At 60.2% G+C, this 22,635-nt stretch overlaps 1 protein-coding gene across 6 annotated transcripts in view; it reads left to right on the forward strand.

The window, feature by feature from the left end:
• The window catches only part of RBFOX3 (RNA binding fox-1 homolog 3), a 79,219-nt gene that overhangs the window by 35,897 nt on the left and 20,687 nt on the right, over window positions 1-22,635 (forward strand). For 4 of the 6 annotated variants that reach the window (XM_057715093.1, XM_057715096.1, XM_057715095.1 and 1 more), the window contains exon 1: window positions 21,840-22,061. In XM_057715093.1, coding sequence (XP_057571076.1) covers window positions 21,840-22,061 — 222 coding nt within the window. Of the gene's footprint in view, window positions 1-21,806; window positions 22,062-22,635 lie in introns of those variants that run through there. The other 2 variants (XM_057715094.1, XM_057715098.1) reach the window with 2 other exon arrangements.

The raw sequence follows: 22,635 nt of genomic DNA on the forward strand, positions 1-22,635 counted from the left end.
CAAACACCTCGGAACCGAAGGGCACTGCCTGGAAGCAGGCAGCCACGTAAGGTCTTGTAGGGGCGTGGTTTTGGAGTCAGAACAGCTCCGAGGAGGGAAGGGTGGGGGCTAAGCCTGAGCCTGAAGCAGGTCGGGTCACAGACTCTGGATCCTGAGTTCAAGTCCAGACAGTGCCTGAGTCACTGGTGTCCCCAGATGCAGTTTGCTGTGACTGTGAGATGGGGGGACTGACTCACTGGGTGCCTTGCCTGAGGGGTCATGGAGAAAAGACTGCATTAGCTGGGAATCCCAGGCAGTGAGGCCGGTGCTATGTGAAAACGGCGGTTCTCCCGGCTGCTCGTGCCTGTCCCCTGTCCCCCGGGGGGATGTTTGTCGATGCCCGGAGAGAGTTTAGGTGCTACTGGCTTCTAGTGGGTGGGGCTGGGGGTGCTGCTCAGGCGGCTACGGTGCACAGGACGCTCCCCCCGCCCACAGAGGAGGACTGGCCCACATGTCAGTAGCGGCCTGAGCGAAAACGACAGGAGGTGGACAGACCCCAACTGTAGCCACCCAGACGGGGTTCCCCAAATCAGAACTGGCCCAAGAAAAACTGGTGGGGGAGGGGGGTACAGGCAGAGGATCTCCAACCACTACTGCACGAAAGGCCAGTGCCCAGCAGGCCTCTGCAGGCCCCAGGGAGGCAAGGCTCTCCCCAGCGGGAGTGGGAAGCTGGGGGCCAGCTCCAGAGAGCTCCAGGAGCCAGTGCCTGTGAGGCCACCTCTGGCCATTGTCCAAGCTAGTGCTTCTCAAACTCAGTTGCACGTTCGAATTCCCGAGGCAGCTTTAAAGAACGCCCGTGCCAGGGCCTCACCCCAGATCAATGACGTCAGACCCTCTGGGGATGAGACACAGGCACTGGTATTTTATAAAATTGCCAAGGTGATTTCTATGTGCAGCCACTTTTGAGAACCACTCGTCCACAGATGGACAGCTGGGAGCTTATTTGAAACGCAGAAGCTCGGCCTGCCCCTCAATGCTGAATCACAATTTCGGCCAGACCCCTGGAGAAGTGAACCATCGGGCGAGATGCATGGCCTCCGTGCGGGGGCCCCACCCGAGCTCAGCAACCAGCAGACAGGATCTGGGCTCCCAGCCTGTGCTCCGGGCTCTTGAGCAGTTTTCCCTAGGAATCTGTGTTTCCTGATTTTCCTGGGACAGGCAGCACCTCAGGGCCCCAGGCTATGGGTCAGTGATGTTGTGCTGGGAGCCCCCAGGGGTTATTGTAGAGTCACCTGGTCTCATGCAGAACCAGCCAAGGGGGAGAGCACAGATGGGCTCGTCTCCATGCCTGGGAGCCTGGTAGGAGCTTGCAGGTGGGCAGACAGCGGCTTCCCTGCCCAGTTTGTGGACCAGTCTTGGAGGGCCTGGCTTGGACGAGGGGCAGGGGAAGGGCGGCCCTGCACCCACTTGCCTGCCCAGTGCATCTCTCTTCCCACACTGGGTGGTTCCTGTCCAGGGAGAGCGCTCAACTCCTCGTGGCCACTGCCTGGCCCTGTCACTTAGATTTGTCCTCTGCAGGGGGTGTCATGAACAGAACTAGCCACAGGGACCCTGCTGTTCTTCCCCAGGCATGGGCCAAGCAGGCCCTGCATCCTGACGACTGCCTTGCGGTCCAGCCTCCCCTTGTGGACCGTCCTTGAGTAGAAGGATGGTGGCGGAGGTGGGGGAGCTGGGCGGGGCTCTGGGTCTGTGCAGGTTGGTGGACAGTTAAACAAGGATGGGGTGCCGGGAGGAGCATCCCCACAGTGAGCACGGGAGCCCCTTATCTGGGCTCCTTGTAGACTAAGAAAGCAGAGGGGGTATTCATAACTTAGCGCTTCCTGCAGGAGGGGCTCAGGGGCCACTACCTTCCAACAGAAAGCATGCCCAGCCCCTGGGTACAAAGCTGACCATGGCTTCCAGGCCGGGGGACTCATGCTAAAGGGTGACTGCTCCTCATTTCCCGTTCTTGATGAGCCCCCATGCTTGGGTTTGAGTCAGCTGATGGGCTAAGTGGGTCACCTGTGGGCCAGAGCAGAGGTGTTCCCTGGGAGGGAACCCTGGCTCTGGCAGCTGAGGCCCAGCCTGGGTCTGCAAAGCACTCCACGTGGTCCAGGGTGGCGGCATGCCTGGAAAGAGACCTCCCCCATGCCGTGGCTGAGGCCCACCCAGGGGTGTCTGGGGCCTCAGGAAGTGGGGGAAAACATCTGCAACCAAGAGGATTGAAGGTGGGGGTTACTAGGGGAGGTCAAGTAGACACCTGAGACCCAAATTGTACCCCCACCCAGGACAACACAGCTAAAGGCCAGCATCCTGGTTACCCAGGTGCTGCACCCACGGGCTGGGATGACCTCTGGGTGGCCTGTGCAGGAAGGAGACCAGCGAGGGCAGAAAACAGGGTGAGCTTCCAGTGAGCTAACCAGCAAAGGTCAGCGCCGGTCCCCTCCCCAGGGCGTGGGACTCTCCAAGATGCAGGCCCAGGGACCCATGTCCCTAGGACTCAAGTCCATCTCAGACCCAGCCAGCTCCCCTGAAAGAGAAAAATAAAAGGATGATATCCCTCGTCTGTCGGCCAGTCCTCGGAGCTGCACAGGGAGGTGGCAGGCGGAGGTGCAGAGCCATAGACCTTGGCTCCTGGTCTCCTCTCAGCCCCCGCCCGGGGTCCCTCACCTTGTCTTCTTGTCCCAAGGCCCAAGACAAGGGTGTAGAGGAGAGGGCCTGCAGGGTTGGGGGAGGGAGCAGCACTCCCTGGGACCCTCTTGTCCCCTATCCTCGGACTTGCCCCTTGGTAAGGATCCGGAAGCAACACAGAACCCCACTTTGTGAAAGCCCTGCCCCTCTCCCCACTTTGTGAGAGCTGCAGGCTGGGTCAAGAAGCAGCAGCTCTTGGCCTGTTCGAAAGACCCCAGGCGCCCTCCTGCCCACCACTGGCCAGTCTGCATGAAGAAGACAAGCTCTCCACCAGCCCCCGCCACTTCCCACCTGCACAGACCTCACAGGGGTGGTCTCGGCCACCTTACCCTCGGAAGCCCACGGGCTGAATCAGGTTGCTGCCCCAGTGGAGGGTGATCCACTGGCCTGGTCAGTCCTGCTGGGGTCAGCAGGTTGGGGAGGGGGCGTCCACAGAGAAGGGGCAGCTTAGAAGGGAAATTCCATTAATGCTCAGCCATGGGCAACAGGGCCTGTTCAAAGAATACATTCAATTAAAAATTGATTTTTCAGTTTAATCTCAATCATAATGAACCACATTCAGACCCCTTCCACCTCCCCAAACGGTGTGGCTCTTAACCGCCCGGCCCAGCCGTGCAGGCTCCCTGGCCTCCTCCCCATCCCTGGGGGGGAGATGATATAGTGAGGGGCTGGGGGCCAGGGGCGGGGGCCATCCTTCACCGAGTTTGGGAATAATTACAAATGAGGTGCACAGGGGGTTTTGTTAAATGAAAGTGTCATGGTGGTAAATCGTATTTTTATTTACTGCGAGGTTGTGTTTTCAGTGTGGCTCCAGTTAAAAGCTGCAATATTTAATTTCCCTTGATCCAGACGGTATTTCAAAAGCATCATAAAATGAAAACAGCTCCAACTTTTTCCCTCCCTCTCTTCCCACAAATTCAAAGACACCAGGCAAGAACCCCACGCCTGGGCCCACAAAGCTGGCTCCCTTCTCGGGAGTGCCTCCCCTTCTCACTCACCTCTTTCTCTTTCTTCCTCTGAGATGAGGTAGGGGTGCCAGGCAGAGCTCCCCAGGGTGTGTGGGCAGCGGAACTATTAGAAACACACTCATTTTTGTCAGCGTCCCTCAGTCTGATGCACATACCGGGCACGGCTCAGTGCTGTCCGCTTACCCGCGTGAACACCTCCTGTCCCATACAGCCGCCCAGGTGGGCTCTGTTCTCATGTCTGCCTTATAGACGAGGAAACAGAACTTCAGTGGAGTGAGGGACTTGCTGAGGGACCCTCAGCTAAGCAGGAGTGGAGCTCGGGCCTCCTTGATCCAGGTACGTGGCTGCGGTTCAGCTGTATTTGGATCTCAGAATGCCCAGCCCCACCCTACTCGCCTCCCGACCCTCACCTGCTGGTTTGCTGTGTGACCTCAGGTCCCATACTCACCCTCTCTGAGTCTCTGTGAAAAAAGAAGTCCAACCCCAGCTGCTTGTGATATAACTGCAAGTTCAGAATCAGACGCTCAGGAGACACTTTCCAGCCCCCCAGACAGATCCTTTGCCTTCTGCCTGCCAGCTCTGCGGCCCCGTCTGTTCCGCTCTCCAGGTAACTCCTAGCTGCAGGTGAAGCTCCCGCTGGCCATGAACACAGTTTCCTGTGCTTTAAGCATTCCCTGGACCTGACTCCAGCTTCTTGGTTTTTTGGGTTTTTCGCTAATTCCAGTTACGCTAGGAGTACATCCATTCATTCCCGTTTATTACAGAAAGGACAGGGTATCTTTTGACCCCTCCCAGTCCCACAACACAGCCTGTAGTGGTCAGCCCTCTGGGGGCTCTCTCTCGTCCTCTCTGGCCTGGCATCCTGTTTTTGCTTGTGTTCACAGCTGCTTTGAACCACGCTGCTGAGCCCTGGGGTCCCCCCCGCACCCACCCCCAGTACAGAGCTTCATCTCCAGTGGGTCCTCCGGAACTGGTCACTGCATGCAGTGTGTAGGACCTGATCCTAGGAAGCCAGCCACTCCAAAGCTCCTTCCTCCACTGCTTTGGTCCCCGCCCTCTGCCCTGTAGAGGAGGAGCAGCCCCCCGCCCCTCTCAGGGGCCTGAGACCTCCTCGTCTTTCAACAAGGGCGCTCAGCCTTGTGTCTCCTAGCAGCGGCCAGCTGCCTTCGACCCCCACCCAGCACAGTGTCTGCTCTGTTTCTAAAAGATCTTGGACAAAAAAGAATTCTTGGTCTGAGAACTTTGGGAAATGACGTTAAACACATCTCTTTGCAGCAGAACGTCTCAGGGCCTTTTCTAGAACATCCCAGAAGACTAGAGTTCTATGCCTTGGGAAGTGCTGGTCCAGGGAAGACGGTCTGTGCTGCAGGTGGGCTGGGATCTAACTCCCTGTGCCTATATGAGCTATGGGACCTTAGCCCTATCTCTTTGAATTTCAGTTTCCTCATCTGCAAAAACAAAGACTCTAATACTCCCAGGGCCGTCGTGCACTTTGCGGCTAATGTAGGGGACTACCAGGGCCTGGTAGGTGCTCAGCACACATCAGGTCTCCGTTCCACACGGACATCCAGAGGCACACTTGTGCATCTGACAGCTGGCCGGCAGTGGACCTTGGCTCTGGGGCTCCCTGGAGCTGCCCCGGCAAGGGCTGGGCATTGCTGAGGCTTCACCCTCCACGGCCAGCTCTTGGGGCACAGAGACTGGGAGCTCTCGTGAATGAGCTGTGCAATTCCAGCAAGTCTCATAAGATGAGCCTCAGTTTCCTCATCTGTAAAATGGAGACGATAGCACGTGCCTCTTAGGTGTGGGGAGGAGCCTGTGAAGAGAAGGGGCAAGAAGCTTATGGTAAATGGATATGTGGCCAACAGAGCCGGGTGAGCAGGGCTGCCCTTGGAAGTGCCAGAACTCTCTGGGTAGGCCCCAGGTGGAACAGCCTGGCAGGGGCGTGGAACTAGGGAGGGTGGGCAGGGGAGCCAGGCAGAGCTGTGCTCAGAGCAAGCCCCGTCACTTACTGGTAGCGAGACCATGAGACTCTTCCTCTGCTTCTCTCGGCTTCAGTTTCCCCATCAGTACTATGGGGATAATGACACCCACCTTGTCCAACTTGGATGACAAGTTGGTGGGACATCCCAGTGGGACACAGGCAGTGTGATTGTCCCTCCCTCTGGTGTTATTACTGCAGAACGCTCCTTTGTGCCCTGGCCACAGCCTCTCCAGGCTGGCTTCTGGTGCCAGAAGGTCCCATTTTTACCCTGTGGGAAGCTCTGCTTCTTTCACCTGGGTGTCAGGGCCCTGGTCCTAAAGAATTGTCCCATCCTGTCCCACCCACAGGGGATTCAGGAGGGCAGCTCATTCCCTTCCCTGACTGCAGAACAGTGCCCCTGACTGCCCAGCCTCATGGGTGCGGAGTCCAGTGTCCACATCAGCAGCAGAAGATAAATGTTTTTAATTCAGGGAGCTTTTCATGAGCCAATGAAAGGGAGTAAATCATCCTTCCAGGCCCTGGAGCCCAGAGCTGGTGCCCGGTCACAGCAGGGTGGGCAGCCACAGGGGCCACGTGGCAGCCAGGCAGGGTCACTGGACGGCAGGGGGACCTGGGGACGGTGTGGCCTGGCGTGGCGGTGTCCCCCGTGGGCTCTTCCATGGTGGGGTCGGGCCGGCAGGGTCTGCCTGACTCTGGTAGTTTCCCGGGCTCTCCCACCCTGGACTGGCTCTGAGCCAGTCCCTATGTGCGTGCACGTGGGAGGCCTGAGTGCAGACAAGGGTGTGAGTGTGCGTGTGCCGGCGTGTGGCCTTGCATGCGCTCTGCCCTGGGCGCCCCGGCGGTGAGACCCGGGTGTGTGCAGAGCGTGTGTGTGCGCAGCTGTGACGGTGGCAGCGGGGGTGCCAGGCCTGTGCCCCCGTCTGTGCGTGCAAGCACGCATGTGCACATGGCTTCTGGAGAAGAAATGTTTAAAAATGGAGTTGTCAGCCCCGAGCTGACAGGCGCAATCAGCAAAGTGCAGCGTCGGCAGGAAGGGCCGCGGCTCCCTCAATTCCCCAGGAGGAAATGGCCCCGCTTTGTGCTGAGGAGGCAGAGTGTGACTGGAATAAAGCAAGTGGAGCAGACCCAAAAACTTCATTAATTAAAGAAACTCATTAATGAGGGACATTTAATCAGCCGAAGATTAGATCCACGCTTGCCTCTTCCAGGAGCCAGGCGCCAAGCGGGGACCGGAGCCGGCCCGCCTCCTCCGCCCGCCCGCGGCCAGGCCCGGCGCCAGGGCCCCGGCAGGGACAGGCGGCGCTCCCGGGCCAGCTGCCCGCGGCCACGCGGGGGCATGTTCTAGTGACCGGGTGGGGTAGGGGCGTCTGGATCAAAGGTGCTCAACTGAGGCTGATTTTGTCCCCGCCTGGGGACGCGGGGCAGTGTCAAGGAGGCATTTTTTGGTGTCACGCGTGGGAAGGGCAGTGCTGCAGGCATCTCGCGGGCAGGGTCCGAGGATGCTCTCGAACAGCCTGCAGGGCACAGGACGGCCCCACGGGAGCCCCAGCTGCCCCGTGCGTCGGCCGTGCCGAGGCTGAGACACCTGCTCCGGGCCGTGTGTGTGAACACGTCTGGAGGTGGGGTGAGCGCGTGGCATGTAAACAAAATGTGTGTGCGCGCAGGGAGTGTGTGTGCATGGAGAATGCGTGAGTGTGAGCGTGTGTGCACAGGGAGCGTGTGTGCGGGTGTGGGCGTGTGTCAGGGCGCATCCCCGTGGGCTGAGCGCCGGGTGTTCAGAGCAGAAGTGCAGCGCTTCCGGGGAGGTGAGCTGGGGCTGTGGCCCCGGGAGAGCTGGAGGAGGCCGGACAGGGGCGCTCAGAGGCCTGTTGCTGTGTGTGCCACCCCTGGGCCCCTGGGAGGACCCTGCTTTTCCGCGTGTTTAGAGAACCGTCCACGTGGGGTTTAAGGCTGTGAGGAGACTGGCCCCCGCCCAGCACAAGCTGTTTGAGGGCACACCTGTCGGGTGGGCCACCGCCCCACACCCACGGTCCTGACTGCACACGCGGGGCCCCGGCTAAGGGTGCCGCCCTTGGGCCACAGCGCTGCGGGTTCTACCGGGCTGCCTGGCACCTTCCCCGCCTCCCACTGCCTGGGCAGTGCCAGGCCCCGCTGCCCCAGTGGACGGAGCTTGGGTGAGAGGCAGAGGCCTGAGTGCCTGGAAAGTTTGGTTACAGTGGCTCCCGGTGAACCCATCTCCTCTGTGCGGGTTGTCCCTCACTGACCAAGAGGTCTGGTAGCTGGGGGCTCCCCTCCCACCCAATCCTCCTTCCTTCCCGAGCTCCAGGCCCTCCCAGTGCAGGGGTGCAGTGGGCTGCCCGCCCCCACTGTGCCAAGACAGCCTACCCCCAGCGAGAGTGGGGCGAGGGGCCTTCCCAGGCATGTGGGCAGAGCAGGTAGACAATGCCGGGCTGTCGGGTGTGAGCTGAGGCGGGGCTCTGGGCAGAGCAGACGGGCGGTGTGCAGGCGGCCTCACATCTAGATCCCTCTGCCATGGCCCCCACTGTACTGGGGAGCATCCTTCTGGGTGAGGCCATAATGGGGCCCCAGCCCTTGGCCTGGACACTCCTGTTGGAAGTACTACTCGTGCTGTTCTGAGGGGGCCTTCTGTGAGTCTGGGGGTTCAGGCCACCCAGGTCCCTGTGTGGTCAGGGCACAGTCTCCACTTCCAGCCCAAAGGGGAGCCTGGGACAGACGTGGGTTCTGGGCAGGTTCCTGAGGAGGAGAGGTGGCAGGGAGGCTGCAGGCAGTGGGGTCTTGCACAGACAGAGGACAGCACCTCAGGCGGCCCTGGCTCCTTCCCCAAGGTCTCTGCCACCACCCTGCTCACCTCCTGGGGTGCCCCACCCCCTTGCCTGCCCCTCCTCACTGGTCCAGCACTGCTGTTGGACTGCTTGGGGTGCTGCCTCCATCTCCCCGACCGGCTGGGCAGCCCTGCCACAGGGCCGTAGGCAGAGAAGGTGCTTGGAGGTATAAACAGGGGAAGGAACGTGCTGTCCCCCAGGGGCCTGGATTCTAGACCAAGTGATGCCACTGACATGCCTGTGACCTCAGGGAGTCAGGGCTCTTGGGACATCTCAAGTGTCCCCATCTCACTGTCAGCAGGGTCAGGCACGGCCACACCCACGTAATTCTCAGGAGGGCACCTAGAGCCCTGGTGTCAGCCTGAATCTCTGCTGCCCCTTCAAGCTCTGCCCTGGTCCCCAGGGCCTGCCCAAGTGACCCGTCCCACAGACTCAGCAGCAAGCCCCCACCCATGTCCCCCTCTGGCTCCTCTTCCAGGCCCACCCTCTGTGCTGGCATGGCCGGTGACCACCCACAGCCACTGTCCCCTGATGAGCCTAAGCAGATGTCCTCCCATTCCCGACCCGGGGGTGGGAGTGCCCCTCCCCAGGTCCTGGTCGACAGCACCCCAAGGTCTTGCAGTCCTTGGGAAGAACAGTTCCTCCAGGAGAACCTGAGGACCAGGTGAGGCCACCCCTCCCCCACCGGGCTCCCGCGTGGAAACTCCTTCCCGCTCCACAGCATCAGCTCGTGCCGCTGACGCCAGCCAGGGTCCCAGGCCCACCAGGTTGGGCTCAAACTCAGAACATCTTCCCAGGGCTGTTTGTGGTTTGTGATCAGTAGCAGCTGTCCCTTGAGTCAGATTCTGAGTCGGCAGGCTAGGAAAGCCCAAGAATCTGCATGGCGAACGGCTCCCCGGGGCTCACAATGCTGCTGGTCCAGGCCCGACATGGAGGACCTCGCTGCGTCCAGCTCGGGGCTGAAGGGCTGCGGTCACCCGCCGTGTGTGTCCACATGTGACCAGGCGTGAGCTCTGTCCCCATGAAATGCCCGCTCCTGGAGACACCACCCTGGACTCCCCAGTGTGGCCATGAAAGAAGGGCCGCCCAGCCAATGAATAAATTCACAGTTCTTAACCCAGACCCCCCGGCGGGTGTTTGACTGTGGGGCGCATTATGTAATCTTTGTTGCCAGGAAATTTACCTTCCTAATTACATTTTGTGAATTTTCATTTGAGTGTGCCTTCCCGGGGCTCACAGTAACGAGGAGAAGGGCGCCATGGGGGTGGGAGTGCAGACATCTGGGACCTGAGGCTACTGGGCACAGACGTTGGGTTGCACCCAAGGGTGGGTCCTGCCCCCCCCAACACCCACCATTCCTACCCCCACCTGCCCACGTCATGTCCTGGGCACTGTGCTTAATATCCTGTTCCATTTGCTAAATGAAAACCACGAGCCATTAATAATGCTAATATTCCTTAATGAATATGCAGGAAACATATACGAGGTTGCCCATGTGGATGCAAGGGGGCTCAGCCTGGGGGTGCAGAGGCAGCTGCCCTGGACCTTTGGGGGAGAGTGGCCTGTAGGCTGCTCTCTAATATTTGTGGTCGGAATGAGTGGGTTCTCTTTGGCCTTTTGGGGGCACCTTGACACTGTCCTGTAGCTTTGTCTTCCCAAGACGCTAGGAGGGAGCTTCTTTTCCATCCCACTGAGTAGGAGCCTGGTGTCCGCTGGTCCACTCTCAAGTGTACACGAAGATGCCACGTGTGCTTGCCCACTTGTAAATTCACAGCAGCATCTCAGCAAGCCTCAGGGAAGGATAGAGGAGGGACTGAGCAAAATGGAGATCAGAGAGGGTGGGAATAACCTGGAAGGCTTCCCAGAGGAGGTGTTTGAACATTTCCAGGGCAGGGATAATGTTGGAGGAGGGAAGAGACCTGGGTCACAGCAGAGAATCTCTGCTCAAAGCCTGTCCGTGGGCACAGCACTGGGACAGTGTTTTTCACTTTGGTATCTCCAGACATAGGAGGTGCTCAGCAAACAGGTTTTGACTGAGTTAGCGGGGCGGTGAAGGTACAGGACAGAACGAGTTGCGTGGGAGCCGCGGTGGGTGCTGCTAGGAGTTGGCGAGTTACTGTGGTTGGCAGGCTGGGTCGGGGTCCTCCTCAGGGTCCCTCCCCTCTTCCTTCTCCCTCCTCCCTAAGGGTTCCCCAACAGTGTCCTCTGGCTTCTCCCTCCAACCTTGCCCTTGGTAGCCTGTAGGCATCTCAGAGTCTTTGCTCCCCAGGGCCCAGGCAGATGGCTCAGCTGCTCCGTGCTTCCCGCTGGTCGTGCCCTGGGCTCCTGTGGGCAGGGGTACAAGGCCACTGTGAGCTCCTCCTCCTCCCAAAGGCAGACAGGCTCCGAGCGTGAGAAGGGGGCCTCGCGTTGCCCACGCTGGGGTCTGAGCCCTATCTGCATGGCCTCAGGCAAGGCGCTCGTCTCCCAGGAGCTCCACTGAGTTCTTCGTTGAGGTGGGGGAGGCAGGTGGGTGGGCTTTCCCTGGACACAGCACCCCCAAGGGGCCAGCACGCTGCCTCCTTGCCCTTCTCGCTGTAACTTCCCACCTGGTTTGAAGAGGGTCCCTGGCCCAGAAGGGGTTGACTTTTCTCAGGTGCCTCCCTTGCTTCTCAGAGTTGAGGGTGTCTCCTCCCAGCACTCCTGATTTTCCTTGTCAAGAGGCCTGTGATCAGCGATTCAGAGATACTTGAGGGCTTTCCCACTTCTTGGGGGAAACCGCACAGCCACATGCCTCCCCCCAGTGCTCCATCAGGGAGCAGGGAGAGAAGGATGTGACCTCCAGACTCTGCAAAGGGGCCCATTAGGTGACAGACAGCATCCCACCCCCACCAGCTCCCGTGTCCCTGGACAGCCACTGTCTCCTGTTAACCACGGCCCCGTCGGTCTCCAGAGGGGAGCGGCCCAGGGCCTGGTGCTGGCTCTTCATAGTGCCTGCACACACGTGTGGACAATGTACACACACACACACGCACACACACACACACACACACACGCAGAGCTACAGATTCAGGGCCGGGCAGGGCCCAAGGGGACGTGTGAAATGGGGTGAGGACCCCCACTCATGGAGGGGCGGTGACCACCCACAGCTCCCTCAGCTCCCTTGCTGACCCCCGGTGCCACGCTTGTCCCCCTACCTCCCACCCTCCTGCAGAGACTCAGCCCCTGGGGTCCCTGCCTGGCCCAGCAGCTTCGAGCTCAGCAGGGGCCCCGGGAGTTGGGACCCGTTGGTGGTCTTGATTGACAGCACCGCCGGCCCTACCCCTGCTTTCCTGGGCCCATCAACCGGACGGCGACTGCCAGCTCCTCGCTGATCTCCCCAGGCAGGACAGAGCGGGGTGGAGGTGGAGCCGATGGGAGAAGGGGATTTATGGGGCCACGTTATTTATGATCTGTATGCAGTGGAATTACGGCTTAATCGTGTGAAAATCCGTCCCCTCCCCTGGGGCTTTTCAGCTGAGATCTGGGCCCGACGTAATGCAGGAAGGGGATGAGTCTGGGCTGAGAGACCAGCGGTGGGCGCTGGCGGGCGGCCAGGCTCCATTCTGCGGGGTGGGGGTGGCATCTCAGTCAGTAGAGCGGAGAGGCCCCTGGGGTCCGTCAGGTGGAGCATCTCACCCTTTCTCGTGCTTTGACCCCCCTTAGGCATCTGTTAAGGCACATGGACCTCTTCTCACAAAATGGCCTTAAATGCATAAAATACATTAGGATTACAAAAGAAACCATTTTATTGAAATACACTTACCGAAAGAGAAAATGTAAAATCGTAATCTGTGGCTTCCTTATAAATGTGAGAAAGAGCCAGGCGCAGGGTCGGGTCTGCGCACACCCGGGTGTGGGCGTTGGGGTGAGTGTAAAGCACGGCACAGTAGGAAGGACCTGTGGTTTCTGTTGGTGACGGGGTCTCGGGTGGCGCTCACACCCTGGGTTTACGGCCACATTTATGGGCGCAGACCTTTCATGTGGAGGATGGTGAGATGGAAGTGTGGGATGTTTTCCTGTGTAGGATGGCAGGTGCGCTGAGTTCTTGGCCCCAGGAGCGCAGAAGCAGGCACGAAGTGCCTAGAGCTCACACAGAGCACGACCGCACCGCTTCCAGGCACGGGGCGATTCGGCGCATCTTGTTCTGGAGCCACAGCGGCTCTGGGTCGGCACGGTTGGCCTTCGTGGTGCAGATGCGGAAACCAGGCCACAAGCAGGGAGACACAAGCGAGAGTGTGGCAGGGCTCCCTCACCCCTGGGCCAGGCCTGGGCAGAGGGCAGGGTACCCAGGGCACCCCAGAGAGCCATGACGGGAGACTGGCCCCAGGGCTGGGGGCAACATGGGCTTGGGCCCCACACGTGCTTCCTGTGGAGAGCAGGGCTCCACCATCGGGAGTTGTCGTTTGCCAGCAGTGGGATGACCCAGCCCGATGCAGGAGGGGAGTGAGACCCTACTGGAAAATAAGGGGCTGTGGACCAGAGGAAGAGGAGACATAAAGCGGAGGAGACCCGGGATTCTGGAGGGACGGTGGCAGGGACAGTGGGAACCCAGCCCGGGCCCGCCCCTCTTTGCCGCTGCTGCCAGGAGCAGCCGAACACGGCCCTCAGCATCAGATTGTAAACTTGCTGAGAGATGCAGAGTCCTAGGGGCTCACCTCTAGGGGCTCTGCTTGGCTTTCCCCTGAAGTCCCTCTAGGTCTCGGGGGAGGAGCAGACACGCAACACACCCTGTGCTCTCTGGGGTATCGGGTCAGCCAGACCCCCCATGGAGAAGGAGGGAGAGGGGGGAGCCGGCAGCTGCAGAACGCACATCCCAGTGGCTCCTGAATGCCGCGGTACAGGGTGTGTGGGGCCTTCCAACAGCCCTAATTCATAAAAGATATTAAGCTGGCTGCCAGGGACAGAATGGACTGGATAGGGCAGAAGGAGCAAGCGCTCAGGTGGATTCTCACCCCCAGCCTTGGAGCCTCCGCGTCTCCCTCCAGCAAGCCCTCCCAGCTGTCTTCTAGGGGCCTCTGGTCTCCCCTCCATCCCCATGCAGCCCCGCCTCAGCCTCCCCCAGAGCCCCCTTCACGCCTGCCTCCGGAGCCACTCGCCTTCCGCGACCTCCAGTTGCCTAGAGGAGGAAAGGTGAATTAGATCCCGGCTGGGGCAGGTGGGGCAGGCGCCCGCCTCCCCAGGGGTGTGCTGGAGCCCCTCACATGAGCCCCAGATTGTGTGCATCCCTTCCCGGCTCCACGTTCAGGGACTCCGAGCTGGTAGCTTGAGATCAGCGGAGTAGGAGTGTTTACACCACAGAAATCTGCGGCTGCCACGAAGCTGGACTTTGCCCCCACAGAACCCTTGTTAGACACTTAGCAGCTCACCATGCCCTCCCCCTCTGGTGGGGAGGGGAGAGGAGGCCCAGGTCAGCCCGTCCTCTGAACACTAGAGGAGAGCGTCAGGCCAGAGGAGGGTACCTACGGGCCCAGGAAACCCTGCTTGGTTGCCAGGTTAGAAGGAACTCCGTGCAGCTGGGACAGCCTGCTCAGCAGAGCCCTGGGGTCTCGGGGAAGGGGAACGAGGGTGTTGGGCTGCTGCTGACTCTCCCCCTGGGACCGTGGCTGGAGGGCCCGCCTCTTCTACTCCCATTTGGACAAGAGTCCACAGCCGTCATGCAGTGGCCACTGGCTCCAGAGTCAGACAGGTTTGGGTTCACGTCCCAGCACTGTCACGTGCCGGCTTTGTGCTCCAGGGCAAGTGACTTCCCGCTCTGAGTTTCTCTCCTCGTGCGGAGAATGCCCATTCACAGGTTGCTTGCCAGTTTCATGAACTAACACTTTTTTATGGCTTAACACAGTGGTGGGCCCTGAAAGGCCTCAACCAGTGGCTGTCGCTCTTGCAGTCAGCATTCTTCAGCATTTACTGAGCACCTGCTGTATGCCTGGGCTGTGTCAGGTGCTGGGGACTCAGTGGAGAGCCCCTTGCCCTTGGGGGTCTCCACCCTCCACTACTGAGGTTCTGGAATGTTCCCGTGGGCTCAGGTGCTAAGGCAATGCCCTTCCCACTTGAGTTCCCTGCACCATAATGGCAGCCCCGCTCTGCCCTGAGGCATTTGTACCAGCACCCCTGCTGGCAAAGACCATGCCCCAAAGTCTCTGTCTTGAAGTACTGGCCTGCAGGGATCCGCCCACCCTGCACACCTCTGGGATGACATCTTGAAGAACTCTTGGAAGGGAGGCCTGAGATTCCAGGAGGGAGAAATCCCTGCCGTGCATCTGGGGTGGCGGGCTGGAAGGGGCAGGAGGGTTCTCGAATGGAGATGGGGCTGGGCCTCCGGGACTCACCCTCCATGGGCTAGGACCTGGCTTTCTTCAGGTGCCTGGGCTGGTAGGAGCCTCTGTTCCTGTCTAGCAGGGCCACTCTCCCACGAAATTTGCAGGCAGGAGCCCGTAAGCCATGGAGGTGGCCTGTTTCTGGGCTGAGAAGCAGCTGAGTCCGAGGCAGGAACCCAGTGAGAGAGAGGGCTGTGGCCAGACCGTGTGCTGTGGCTGTCCCGGCCCCGCGCCGCCCTCTCGCTGGCAACCTCCGTCCCAGGGCAGCCTCAGCTGAATCTTGGATCCGCCCATCCTTTCGCTCTTGGTCTTGGCAGGTCCTAGAAACGTCTGTTGTGACTGTTTATTTCCATGTTGGTGCTCCTGGGAAAATGAGCCCCCTCCCCTCCATGAGTGAGGAGCCCCTTCCATAAGTCATGTAGGAAACCCTCAGGGGCAACAGACGTGCCCAGCCGCACACGCCTCTGCCCAGTCCTCTGCTCTCAGTTGCTCACCCGGGAAATTGGAATGTTAGCCTGAGCCAAACACAGTGGCGAGGTTAATTGGTTGTCCCCCAAAAGTCACGCCATGCATTTCAGATTTAGCTGATGCTCATGGGGCCTCCCTGGGGCATCCTCTCCTGGAGGTGGGTGCCCGGTGCATATTCAGCAAACGAGTTCACACACACCATTGCTCCCACTCTCGCTGGCACAGACACGAGAACACCAGCCCTGCCTGCATTCACCAGCAGGTCAGCCTCACCAGGGGCTGATTCCTCCTCCGCCAAGTGGACAGAATGTTCTCGGTCTCAGAGGTCCCTCTCTGGGATCCTGGTTGTCCTGGGTCTCCTTGAGCAGAGCCAGGATCCTCCCTCCTCGGAGAAAGTCAGAGAACCTGCGCTATTGCTGCCAGTGCGCCTTGAGTCACGGTGGGGCGTCGTGCCAGAACCAACCAGACTCACCCAAACGTGGCAGCAGGAACATGAGCAGATATGTGGGCCGGCCCAGACGAGAGTCAGGGGGTCTCTGGCCCCTTCCCTTGATGTCCTCATGTGTCCCAGCTTCATCTTCATTCCTTCTCGATAATCTCTTCGCTTTTTCCCCAAAAATTCTCTTTCCTGTGACCAGCACATTAAGAAAATAGGAACATCACCTCCAAGAAAGCAACCAAATGCGTTAATCTAGTGATTCCTCTTCTCTCCTGTTCCTCGTATCCCCACCCCCACCCGCGGCCCTCTCCCCTCTGTGAGCACAGATCCTCCCCTCTGTTCCCATCATGTTATCGCAGGCAGCCCTCTGCTCCGTGAAACTCCAACCCTCTGCTCCTGAACTAGCCTCCCTCGGCAGCCACGGCCAGAGGGGTCCTCCCTCTGAGCAGGTGGGTGTCGACCCGGCCCTCAGCACCTGAGAAAGGAAAGGTGCAGTGGTCACGGGGACGAGCAGGACACAGACTGGATTCGGATTCACATGGAGCCTTGGACCTGCGTTTCCTCACCTGTAAGATGGGGACAACCACATGTTCCTGGAGGTGCAGCTTAGGAACACCCAAGATGGGTGCAGTGTCGTGGGTTCTTCATGCCCTCAGAGGGTCAACAAGTGGAGGACGAGCCTATGGACTGCACTCATGTGGGCACTGGGTGGAAGTTTCCAGAAGGCAGATTTCAGCTCTGTGCATGGAAGAGCTTCCTGGCAGAGCTGCTCCGAGAGGGAAGGGGCCTCCACGCTGGTAGTGAACGTGCACCGCTAGTCACACTCAAGCAGGGCCAGGCGGGGTGCTGGTGGGAGCACAGAGGTGAGAGTCACTTTGTCTGGTGGGCCAGGTCTGGTGTCATCGGCAGTCCTCTCCTGTCTAAGACTCAGGGATTGAAGGAGTCTCGGGTTTGCTCAGGATGCAGACTCCCCAGCGTTCAGAGGTTTGGGGCACAGCCTCACACGTGCACTCCCTGGGATGGGGAGGGCAGGACCATCCTGCTTCCAGGCTGGGAGGTCAGTGCCGTGAGGTCCCCTGGCTCAGCCGTCACTGGCGACTTGAACCCACACATCCTGCCTGCTGGCAGTCAGCCCCCAGGTCAGCTGTCTCCCCTTCCGACACTGATCGGCACGGAACAGGGGCAGCGTGGAGGATGAGCCAGGGATGCTCACGGCGGGCCCTCTGCACCGGCCTCTTCTGGAACTGACCCTCCCGTCCTTCAGGTCCTGTGACTTGTCACACAGTATGAAGGCTCTGGCCTGGCCCCCGCTGCAGGCTTAGGGAGTTGACACATCTGTCCCTCCTGTCCTGGGGGCACGTGCAGCCGCAGTTCCCTCCTCCCCACAGCCCTCCGTCTTGTCTGTGTGAGGACCACGGCCGCACTGCGAACATAGCGCAGTGTGGTCAGGAAGACCCTGAGGGCAGCTCTCCTGCTCAGTCTCTGCGTGGCCGTGGCCTCTGTATCCCCTCTCATGACGTCTCCCTCGTCAAGTCACCGGGAGGATTAAATGGCCGAGTTTGCAGGGTACCGAGGACAGTCCCTGCTCACATGGGCACTGAATAAAACCAGCCCATTCACCTCCTGTGTGTCCCTGGTTCCAGGCAGCAGAGGCTCAACAGATGCCCATGGCTTGGGTAAAGATCAGTGTTTGGGGGCATGGCGGGTGGGGGTCCGCTCAGCTCTCCGGGCACGTGAGCCTTGTCCAGAGTGGGACAGGCAGATCACACACCTAACAGCTTGGTCCTCAGGGCCGGTGGTTCTGCTGTGCTCCCCTCCTCTGCCCTGTCCGGAAGCCAGCTTTGCCCAGAGGTGGTAGAGAAATGGCTCGGTGCCCAGCCTTTGCCGCCAGCCTCCTTTCGCTCTGCAGCCTGGCCTGCAGACCAGGCCTAGGGCGCCCTCCCTCCTGGGGTGAGGAGTCTGGGAGGCAATTAGCCGAATTGTCGTGGAGGGGCTGTGAGCAGAGGGATTCCTGAGGGGACTGCGCAGCAAGGGGCTGGGCGGGGCTCTGTCTGCTGCCGCTTCCACTCTTCCCTTCCCCCCAGCACCCGGCTCCCTAAGCATCCTGCCCAGCACAGTGTGCATTGAAACTCTTCCAAGTGTAGCAGTGTTGTGCTGAGTGCAAGGATGTGGGGATGGAAGGTGAGTGAGTGGCCCCCATCCTCTGGGAACTCACGATCCCTTGGGGAGCCAGACTAGTTCACAAGATGCTCTGAAATCATCTGAAACCATGAGGCCATCTGAGATGAGCCCCATGGTCTGGCAGGGGGACTCCACTCAGCTCACACCAGCAAGCCCAGCCCCTCATTGTGGCCCCAACATACCAGAGAAGAAGGAAGAAAAGGCAAATGACACTCACCATGCAACCCTCTGTGTGCCGGACACCTGGATTTCCTCTCAGGATGGACCTGATACTCACTGCTGTTCCATCCAGGTCTGGTCTCAGGGCTCTTAGCCCGGGCCGCACTTCAGAACCTCATGGGAAATTTGGTTGTAAAGTTTGGTTGCCCTGGGGTGGGGTCCAGGCAAGGGGTGTGTAGCCATGGTAAAGGCCACCCATGGGACCACAGCCACCACGTGTGGGCGTGGAGGAGACGCAGGGCAGGGGTGTCAAGAATTGCTCAGGACCCACAGATCACACCAGAGATGACCACTGCAGGTGAAGAAACCTCCTCAGAGAAGATAAACAGTGACCTGGGGCCACTCGGTGGCTAAGAGGGGGGATTGGAGCCCTCCCTGTGCTTTCCAGGGTCTAGACTGTCACTAGGCTGTGGAACGTCACCTCCCTCCAGCCCCCACCCCCACGGCCCAGGAAGAGTCACAGTTCTGCATGAGGAGCAGAGGGCCAGGTTTGGGAGCTGGCAGCCTGTGCCAAGTCACTTTGCCCTGTACCTCAGCTTTATTAGCTGTGAAATGGGGAGGTAGTGTCCACCTTGTAGGTTGGAGGGAATTCAGTGAGTTCATGTCTGCAGAGCAGGGCGCACCATGTGCTCAGGTGTGCTAACTAAATTATGTCACAAATGTCCCTTAATGTCCCGGTCCCACAGCTGCCTCCTGCCCACCCCAGACCCCTCCAGATCCTGCCACTCAGGACGGCAAACACACCTCCCAGCACCCCCACCGGGTCGCCATCTCCCCTGACAGTGTGGGCTCCAGGCTCCAGCCCAGGAACCGTGCAGTGGGAGTGATTGGCAGCTGTCCCTCTGCCAGAACGGGACCCGGGGAAGAGGGCACTGGGGAGAGTTGTGGGTGGGGAGGGAAGGAAGCAGACGGGAGAGGAGCCCCCCTTTCCTGGAGCCTGGGAGGAGGTGGGGAAGAGGGGCCACTGGGAAGATGTAAGTTAGTGAAGGTTCTAATCAAATATTTATCAGTTAATTGATCTCCGGAGGCTGCTGACAGCGCCCTCTCCCTCACCCTGGCCTGTCCACACTCCTCCCCTGGCTCTCCGCCCTCCTGCTTCCCTCGGCTCCTCGCCCTGGCCTCCCTCCCTCCCAGTCCTCGCCATTCTGGAGCCCAGGTGCTCCTCCACTTCTGCCAGCCTCCCTCCCGCCTCGCCGGCCCCCTCCTCCCTCATCCTGAGCCCACCCCTTCTCCCTCTGGGCCAGGAGCCAGGACGTCACCAGCACGTTGGCCCGCTGGGTAACGGGGCTTCTCGGCTACTTGGGAGCAATGAGGCAGGACCCTCCAGAGAGGAGCAGGCCCTCGTGAGTGTGTACACGTGTGTACACGCGCGTTCCCCTCCCCTTGTCGGGGCGTGATCCCTGTCCCAGTTTCTGCAGAGAGAAGGGAGGGACCTGGGGGCTTCACCAAGGAGGAGGAGGAGGATGGGACTTCTCACTAGGTGTCAGGTCAGCCCAGGAGTTGGGGGTGTCAGCACGGAGGCGGCAGAGTCTGGCACTGGAGGCGGGGGGGCCGGAGGGGGCTGGGCCCCAGGCAGAGAGTCGGGGGCCTCAGGCCTCCGGCTAGGAGGGAGGTGGGCAGGCAGACGGTGGAGGGGCAGGGCTCTGGCCTGAAGGCAGAACGCCAGGTCTTTTGCCCTCGTGTGGCCAGTCCCCTCAGGCCACCTCCCACCCTAACAATTGACGCAACGTCTGGATAGTTGAATTTACTCTCCCGCTAGACAGCAGACCCCACCAGCACAGGGGCTGCCCATCCTGCTCCCCACCGGAGCCACGAGCCTGGCACCCTTCGCTGTCCAGTAGAGAGTTTCGGGTGAATAAATAGTCACCGATTGAAGGAACGGCAGCAAGCAAGCCGGCATGCGCACTGGAAGAAGCGCCTGTCTCATGGGGGAGATGGACAATGAAACAGACACTGAAACTGAGGTCAAAAGACACGGAGGGGGACATCTCTGGGGGCACAGTGATTAAGAATCCACCTGCCAATGCAGGGGACACAGGTTCAAGGCCTGCTCCAGGAAGATCCCATATGCTACAGAGCAACTAAGCCCGTGCGCCACAACTACTGAGCCTGTACTCTAGTGCCCACGAGCCACAACTACTGAGCCCGTGTGCCACAACTATTGAAGCCTACGCACCTTGAGCCCGTGCTCCGCAATAAGAGAAGCCACTGCAATGAGGAGCCTGCGCACTACAGTGAAGAGTAGCCCCACTTGCCGCAACTAGAGAAAGCCTGTGTGCAGCCGCAGACCCAACGCTGCCATACATAAAAAAATAAATAAGTAAAATTTGTTTAAAAACCACACGGAGGTTGTTGGGGGAGCACGGGAGCACACACAAGGTCCCTCCCTCGCAGGGCATCGGGAAAGCCGTCACGCGTGTCTGCCGTCCGCATGTGTGCAGGGGTCTTTCCATGCTGGGGGGCTACTCCAGCGAGAGGTGGCCCCTGTCCTTCCAGGCGGTGGGGCCCCCTCTTCCCTGAAGACACCCTCAGAGGGCCAGGGGTCGCCTCCCCTGCTCAGAGAGCCTGCCCCCCAGTGCGTTCCACAGCAAGGGACGGCCAGAACCCTTCCCTGACGCCACGAGGGACCCCAGTCGCTTCTCTGGGGTTGAGGGCCTTTCCGCCAGGGCTGCTCTTTATGCCTGTTATCAGTGGTCCTCACAAGCCCCCAGATTGCAGGAAGAGGTCTGGGGTGGGGCCGAGAATCTGCATTGCTGAACAGCTCCCAGGTGGTGCCAGTGCTGTAGGTCCTGGCGCCCCGTTTGGAGAACCACTGCCCTGGCGTGTTTCCAGGCCCCGCCAAGGGTCAGGGCTTCTGAGAGTCCCCGGATGGCTGGGAGCAGCACTGAGGGAGCACCCTGCCCCCTGGGGCAGCAAGCCTTCGAGAGGGTGGGAGGGATCTTTGGAACACGTCTGGGATCCTCCAGACAGAGGCTTGGACCCTACGTTGTCTGCTGATAGCACCTCACCTGGTGGCCACCGTGGGGCCGCGTGGTACCAGGCTCTGTGTCTGCACAACCAGCTCCAGCCCTCTGCCGTGCAGGCTGTGAATCGTGTCCCCTCACGCCTGCTTTACTGACAAGACTTAAAAGCTTCCTAAGGCAGGAGGGAGAGGGTGTGGCTCTCAAGGGCCACGAGAGGGATCCTGCCTGATCCTGCCTGGACGTGCTGTATCCTGACGGGACCAATGTCAGTCTCCTGGTGGGGAAGGTTTCACAAGATGTCGCTACTGGGAGACACTGGGTAGAGGGTACACGGGATCATGCTGAGATATTTCTTCCAACTGTTGTGTCTACAGTTATCTTAAAATAAAGTATTTAATTTTTTTAACTAGGTGGATTTAAAAGAAAACCCTTCAGCGTACTCAGGCCTGACAAGTTTGCACACGTGGCCTCAACCCCAGAGGTGTCTCACCCCAGACCTGGGCTCCGCAGAATGCCCCCCGCAGCCCAGCTCTGAGCTGGTGCCCCATGCTGGGGGACCCCCCCCCCCCAGGGGGCCTGGAAAATGCTGCTGACAGTAAAGTTTGAGACCACATGGCCTTCTGGAGAGGGGGCAGCGAAAGGGGGCAGTGTCCAGGCCACACAGGGGTCTAACCAGCCTTGCTCTCTCCCTCCACAGGGCAGTCAGGACGCCACGGCTCCGCCTGAAGCGATGGCCCAGCCCTACCCCCCGGCCCAGTACCCGCCTCCGCCACAGAACGGCATCCCCACCGAGTATGCCCCGCCCCCTCCGCATCCCACTGCGGACTACTCGGGCCAGGCCCCAGTCCCCCCGGAGCACAGCATGACCCTCTACACACCAGCACAGACCCACCCGGAGCAGCCAAGCAGTGAGACCAGCACACAGCCCATTGCAGGGGCCCAGACAGTGCCGGTAAGGGCCCCCCGACCTCAGAGCTTCAGGGGGCCTGCCAGTGGGGAAGGGGCCTGGGAGCCTGTGTGTGCAGAGGCAGCCCCACAGCAGGGGTCCCCACCCCCGGGAAGGAGCGCCCAGCCTCCAAGTTCTTCACCATCTGACGCCAAGGATCTTTCAGGTCGGAGGGGCGGCCAGGCCCACCACCTCTAGCCGTCCCCCGCCTCCCTGAGACACGACCTCAGGCTGCCTCTCACCTCACCTGGGAGATGGAGCGTGTCCTCAGCCGTCAGGGCCCTGTTAGTGGGAAGTGAGAGGAATAGCAGGCCCGCGGCCTGGGCTCGCCCCGCAGCCTGGGGGCACGTGGGGGGCGGGCGGCCGTGGGGAGAGGCCCAGGCCCCCAGGGCTGTCTCCGGTCCCAGGCACGCCTATCATTTCTAATCACTTGTAATCTACCTGCTTGGCTGCCCTCCAACCAGATCGCTTCACTTCTGTGGTGGTAATGCGGCCCTAAGGAGAAAGTGCTGAGCCCGGCACTTCTCGGAGATTTCCTGATAGCGAAGGATCACATCCAGGAGTGGCCGCTGCCCCAGGC

Source organism: Hippopotamus amphibius, chromosome 17 (assembly GCF_030028045.1).
Source record: "Hippopotamus amphibius kiboko isolate mHipAmp2 chromosome 17, mHipAmp2.hap2, whole genome shotgun sequence".
Taxonomy (NCBI): Eukaryota; Metazoa; Chordata; class Mammalia; order Artiodactyla; family Hippopotamidae; genus Hippopotamus; species Hippopotamus amphibius.